The sequence below is a fragment of the Pyrus communis genome, chromosome 5 (assembly GCF_963583255.1).
Source record: "Pyrus communis chromosome 5, drPyrComm1.1, whole genome shotgun sequence".
NCBI lineage: Eukaryota > Viridiplantae > Streptophyta > Magnoliopsida > Rosales > Rosaceae > Pyrus > Pyrus communis.
In genome coordinates, this window is record NC_084807.1 from 28,852,530 (window position 1) to 28,859,299 (window position 6,770).

Here is a 6,770-nt window from a genome sequence, read left to right on the forward strand (position 1 = left end):
AAAAATCTCAAGCCACAACATTAATAATTCAATCAAACTATTTATAGCTTATGCATTAAATTCTGGAAAATGACCAGTTATAAACAACACATGACCTGAGGCCGATAAACAAATACAATGCCTCTCGCAAACTTCCCAACAAAATAATCCTCGCTATGCCACCACAATTCGCGGCGTTTAATCGTAACAAACTTCGAAAAGGCGGACATGACCCCAAAAAAAATATGATTACATGTTCCCCAAGCAAAAGAAGAAGAAAAATATCGTATAACTTTCAAAACGCGACGTAACAATGAATTTATGAATGCATATGGTATGCGACATATAACTAACTTGACCTTCTAGCAATGATCAATATGAATATGAGCGATGCAATGTAGGATTTGCGTTTCCACGAGTTCATGGTGACGCTCAAACCTCGGGCGAACCGGAGGTAGTTTCGATTGCTAAGGAAATACTCTGGAATATGAACTAAGACAAGCAAAAATATGATGAGATGCAAACAAGATGACAGAAGGGGACGGAATTCAGGAATGAAGACCTGCTATGGAGGATTTCAGGAATACGGCACTTGGGGTTAGTGATAAGACTTGAAGACATTATTCGTCCATTCTGACCCCAATCTCGTTGGAGGAAATCATCAGGGGTGGTGGTATGGAAGATCTTGTTTGGCGTTCAGAGCGCAATTCACCTCAGTGACACAGAAATGTGGACTTCATGAATGTCACTTACCTTCCCCTCCGATGCCACATAATCTGTGATCCACAGAATTTTGTTAGTTTTGATTGCAGGCCTTAACCCACTTCCGCGACACTCACTACCCCAACTCTTCCTCCTTGACAAAACCAGGACCCAAGCCCTCGGCGCTGATGCAATTGTTAGTCACAACTTTTGGAGATGATGCAAGTTAGTGACAACTTGAAGACAGACAGCTTCGGTTGTCTGAAAACGGCGATGCTTGACACATGCAATCCTATGACCCGACTCAACACACCCAAATGCATGCAGGGACTTCCAAACAAATAAAATATACAGAGTGGCAAAGGCTTCAAACTGAAATGGCACGACTGATGGCCATCTTGGCCCATTCTGCAGATTCTTTAATCAAATTGTCTTCGGAAGACAAGCACTCATTTAAAAAGTCTCTGCACGATTGAGATTGCTGTATCAAAGAACCTGCATTACTTCCCAGTGTATCTGCTAGATCTCCAAGGACACCAATGGCTGTTTTCATCACCACTTCATCCCTACACGCAAGTAAATTAAAACAAAAAAATGTCAGAAAAACACAACAAAAAATTGTAATTTTGTAGTACCAACGAAACAGTAGATCAACTCACATGTCTTTCCTCCTGTATATGCTATCCAAGAACTGCAGGATGTGCGGAGCATAAGATATCAAAACCTGCGTTTTTGGGGAGTTCTTGAAACCTTGGAAAATCCCAGAATATGCCTCCAAGATTCCGTTCCTCAGAGAATTGGTGTACTCTGTCATTTCATCATCACCAACTGCTGTGTGGGCAGACATCTCTGCAGCACTCTGAATCATTGGCATGGCGTACATCAAGTACTTGTCAAAGTTCTCTCCTATTGCAAGAGCTATATCACCAAAGCAGGAGAATATAGGAGGCTTTACAGAGCGGTGCAACTGGTTGCTTGACAGATCCTTGAGAAGTTGGGTCATAATTCCATCACAATAAGGCAGAATCTTATCTTCCACTGCTCTACAAATATCCCCTACAACACCAACCGTTATAGCACAGATTTGGTACTCCTCAAAATTTTGAAGCCCCATTTCAAGATACTTGTAAAACTCTGGCAAGTATTTTGCAAAATCCGGGCCACTTGTATATGCAAGGGCCCCAATGGCAAGCATGGCTTCCTCATGGACAGTAGCACTTCTACAAGCAAATACCCTCAAGAAAAGTCCCATTATCTGATCTGCGTATGGCATGAACACATATTTCGTGGGCTCTGATGAACCTAGTTTCTGAATAATGACCTGTAAGCACCCACAAAGAAGTCCTTGTAATTCACTCTGCCTCTCTTTCTCATCAGATGCAAGCTGCTGGCCCTCAAGAGTCTGATGCAGTTCAATCATGATAACAGGAACAAGTTGCAACACCATGGGGGCAGTTTCATCAGTCGAACACCTGACTACTTCATTCAACGCTTCATATGCAGCAGTCCTTAATCGTGATTCCCCAGCATCTGGTCTGTGAGTAACAGTGAGTAGAGCCTGTACAATTTCCTGGAAAAAAGGGGCAATAGGAGATGACGGGCCAAAATCCTCATAACCCTGGGCCAGAAAATAGAGAGCACCACATGCCTTCTCAGCAACATTTGGAACATCGTTCATGCTCTGAAGAAGAACTGTTACAATCTGTTGGCAGTTTGCTGGGGTAATTATGGGTGTATCCATAGTTGAACCATGAAGGAATTCAAAAATTCTTCCCAATGTCCAAGCAGTAGTGTCCTTCACATGGTTATTTGGGTCCTTTGTTAAAGCACTCAGCATGAACGTCAAAGCAACATTTACAATAGGCGTTAACTTGTTTGCCAAAGGACCCTCCAAGATGGAACCAAACGCATAAGTAGCTGCTTCTCTTTGCCTCCAATCTGGTTTTGTTATGTTTTCTTCGATGAAAGGCATAACAAGTGGAACAATATCATCTCCCACTGTCCGAGCAACCAACCCAAGGCATGTCCCCCCAGCCATAGCAATATTCCAAGCCCCATCTTCCTCCTGATCATCTTCCTGCTTAAGAAGCGTCTCCAAAAGAATAGGGACGAGGGCAGGGATTGCCTGCTTGATAAAGTAAAAGCAAGGAATATCAGAATCCCCGCTAAAATCACCCACATAATTTTCCAATATATCGATCTCCTCGTCACAAATCGAACTCCAGAATTCAATGGCTTGAAGAGCAACAGGTTCCTGGTCTTCCCTTACAGCTTTTGCTGTGATGCTAAATATGTCCTGAATGTAAGGGGCTAATTTCTCGTAGTAAGATGAAGAAATGGAGACTAAACACTCAAAAGCTGCCTGTCGAATCTTCACTTCAGGGGACAGAGTTGCCTCACAGACAACTCTCATAATATAATCACGCTCCATATCATTGCTAAAATTGGCCTGAGCAAAACCCAAAGCATTGTACAGTGCTCGGGTAGCAGCAAGCCTAACATCATTGCTCCCTTCGGATGTGTTCATACCCTGAACTACAGCTGTCAGTATTTTATTAACCTGATCTTGATCCACGACATCAGAAGAGATTTCCTCACACAAATACCCAAGAGTCTCTAAAGTAGCTTGCTTTGCATGTGCTGGTAACTGATGAATATTCGACAATAGTGATCCAATCAGTTCCGGCCACTGTTTCATGGGCAACTCAATGCCCGCAACCTTTGCAATAACTTGAGAGGTAGTTGAACGAGCATCAGCTACAGGGGAAGCGAGTGTCTGTAACAAGAACATCTTAATCTGCACTTTCACAGAAGTTTCCAATGCAAGCCATCTTTGAACAAGCTCCAACTTTCTAGGTTGTTCTTTAGCATCCAGGGCATTCTTCAGTATCAGACCTGCTAATTTACGGCTTTCAACAGGTTTTTCTTCATTTGCTAGCTCTCTAGAAAGAGACAACAAGAACGATGGAGGATCTTGCTCCTGAAACTGTTTCAAACTCTCTTCAGCTTGATTCCGTACAGTTCCATCTATAGATTGAGCATTCAGCAGCACCTGGGTAACTTCCATCGATGTATAGTATCTGCGGGTATAAATTTTAATTGTTTAGACATACTGGAGAAATACAAGATAGGAGACAATTAAATCATAGCATTTTACAGAGACCGAAAAACTGTTGAAAATCAGATTCAGAAAATATTAACATCACACAAGAATAGAAAACTATTACGCCAGGAAATCTTCTTCGTTCCACCAACTTGGTTTACAGAAAGATGTCTAACCGAAACAGCAAACCCCTGACTTTGCCCAGAAAACCATTCACCAATGCACTGCAAAGTTTACTGATGCATCTATTTAACAATCTAAATCAGTAGGCAATACACAAACAAACTTGGCAGGAAACAACATTTACTGGAACACCGCAAATTATCAGGAAACCAAATTTCAACATAAAAGAAATTCACTACCCATACAATATGGCGTGTACACGTATACATATATACATATACAATAACAGCCAAGACTTATCCAACTAAATGGGGTCGGCTGTATGAATCCTATAATGTCATTGCGCTCGGTTTTGCGCCAAATGCAAGCAACAAAAAACCCTACTCCATCTAATCACCAAAAACCCTACTTATGCACAAACAAATCCACAACTGAACATATCCCCCGCCAATAAATCCAAAACATAACCAAACACAAACAATTTCATGGATCGAATGAAACTTCATACAAAATTGCATACATCTCCAACAAACCTTAACAAAAACAAAGCTAAAATTCACAAAACGCAATCCTAGGCCATCAAATTACTCGAAAATTTAACGCATCAAATTCAAATTCAGCGAATCGAACCGGAACAATCAGGATCAGACAACAACACGACAGTACGCACAAACGTAGTTACCACTGAAACAAAATCGAGGTTTCCGGAACAGGACGGCGATAAAATTACCTGAAAAGCAAAACTAAAAGAACCTTAAAGTGGTCGAACGGTCGTGGATCGGGAGCAGAAAGTCTTCCTCGGAGACAGCAACGGAGACAGACGCAGAGGGCAGAGAAGCAAATTGCTACGATGGCCTCGGATTGCAGAAAGCTATCAACTTTTTCTTTCTTCTCTCTCTCTCTTTTTTTTTTTCAAAAAAATATCGGCTGCAATAATTTTGTTTTGTGGGGCCTATTATCGTACGCCTTTTCCGGAAATTGGTTTTCGTATGAATTGACTTGGTATCGAAAGTTATGGGGCCTTCTTTTGGAGAATAGCTTGGGTTTCTCATTAGTTTGAATTTTTCTTCTGGGCCAAGTAACTGATTTGTATTTTCGGTTGGTAGCTGACGTGAGTAGGATCAGTTGGTCAATGTATGAGATTTAGTTTGGAGTTTGATTCTCCCCTCGACGCATGCAAACTCATTGAAGTTACAATGAAGTTTGCATCATTGTATTTTATACTCTGATTGAAAAAATGCTTCTAAATCATAGTATAGATAGCAAAGAGCTCGTTATTCAAGTTGTTAAGAACTCACGGCTCATAATCTTAGATCATCAACCCTAATATTTTTTTGGTTGACAAACCATGGTAAGTTTATTCTTTTTGTTTGGTGAAATTTGCAATCTAGTTGGAGAATCAAGAAATGCATTTCTCTGGGCCATCATGCTTCAAAATTCGTCGTGATAATCGTCGTTGACACCAACATCATAGACTACGCTATAGAAACATAATAATGATCCAGCATCTCCTCCGCTGTTAATTTTCCGTCTTTGTTATTATCTGCGTGAATCGAACAATGCCACACATTTGATTTCATATATTTATCTCATCACGTCTCATAGATAGGAGTAAACAAATTGAACCATTACTAACCTCGGACATCAGAAAACTTGCACAATATTTAGCATAGGACAATTCTCCTGGGTGAATGTAATGCAGCATTGGTTTCAATTCTTCCGGTTCCAAGTGCCTGTTAAACATTTTTCGATTTCGAAAGCTACTGGTACATTTCTCTTACTATATCATTGGCAGCAAAGGAAGAAGATAAAAATGAAGTGATTCTATTGCATTTATTCTATATATAGCTTGTCTGTACATTTTGTAAACTTGTAATCACTTGGAATTTGGCATTTCTTTTTGTTGTAGACTGCTGGCAGTGTAGATGCAACTACGTCCACACGCGAGCAGGTTGTTAAATTAATTCTAGTAATTCCAAGTTTCACTAGCCTTTTGTTTGAAAGATTTTTCACTTCTGCGCTGTGTTTGTGAGGCTTACTGTTCGAGCATTAGACATAGGTCGTTTTAGGCACATACACTGTTCTTTTGCTCCGGAAACATCAGGCTCCATTTTATCAAACTAAAAGTATATGACTTAAGACGATACTATTTCGATACGAAGTGGAAGTTGTTCCTGGAGTGGATGCGCCTGATTTGAAATGCGCGCTAGTTTGTACTGAAGTGGATTTGTACTAAACTTTTGCAGATGATGTCCGAGTGGGATGATGAGGATGGAGATGAAGCTGAAGAAGATGAAGAGTCGCCTGAGGTGAGGAAACACTAGAATTGTTTTCGCTGGACTTATTACAAGACGTACGAACGTACTGCACATGCTGTCCTAGGAACATAAAGAATGTTCTCTTGCTCTGATCATACGAATGAATGTTAATTCTAATTTGATCGATGTATTGGTCGACTGCATCTGGAGTCTGAACCAAGTGGATGATTTTCCAATTTTAAATGCATGTTATGCCATTGCTAGTTTGTACAGAAACAGTTTTCTACTGAAAATTTGCAGCATGATGAGGCGTCGTACGAGGTGGAACATGACAGGATGAGACAGGAAAGAATGAGGAAGTTTGGTAGCTAGAGCTGATAAGTACTGAAAACTTGCAGTATGATGAGGACTTGTATGAACCGGAACAGGAGATGATGAGACAAGGAAGAGTGAGGAGGTTTGGCACGTTGTTTGTTTAAAACTTTGATGCAAAGAGACAGACACGTTACGCTTCTTTTATCTCTTAGGAGAAAATAACAGTCAAGCGATTCTACAAAAAGCAGTTCTGAGAGAATATGAAGAGGAAACTAACTGAATTGTTCATG

The 6,770-nt window shown here is 40.6% G+C and overlaps 1 protein-coding gene across 1 annotated transcript; it reads right to left on the reverse strand.

Moving 5' to 3' along the window:
* Positions 1-27: 27 nt before the first annotated feature.
* On the reverse strand, positions 28-4,831 carry LOC137734701 (importin subunit beta-1-like). Its single transcript, XM_068473961.1, has 3 exons — positions 4,638-4,831; positions 1,341-3,761; positions 28-1,247 (listed from the first exon to the last, which is right to left on the reverse strand). The coding sequence occupies exons 2-3, from the start codon at positions 3,746-3,748 to the stop codon at positions 1,049-1,051; spliced, it is 2,607 nt and encodes an 868-aa protein (XP_068330062.1). The 5' UTR covers positions 3,749-3,761; positions 4,638-4,831; the 3' UTR covers positions 28-1,048.
* Positions 4,832-6,770: the final 1,939 nt, after the last annotated feature.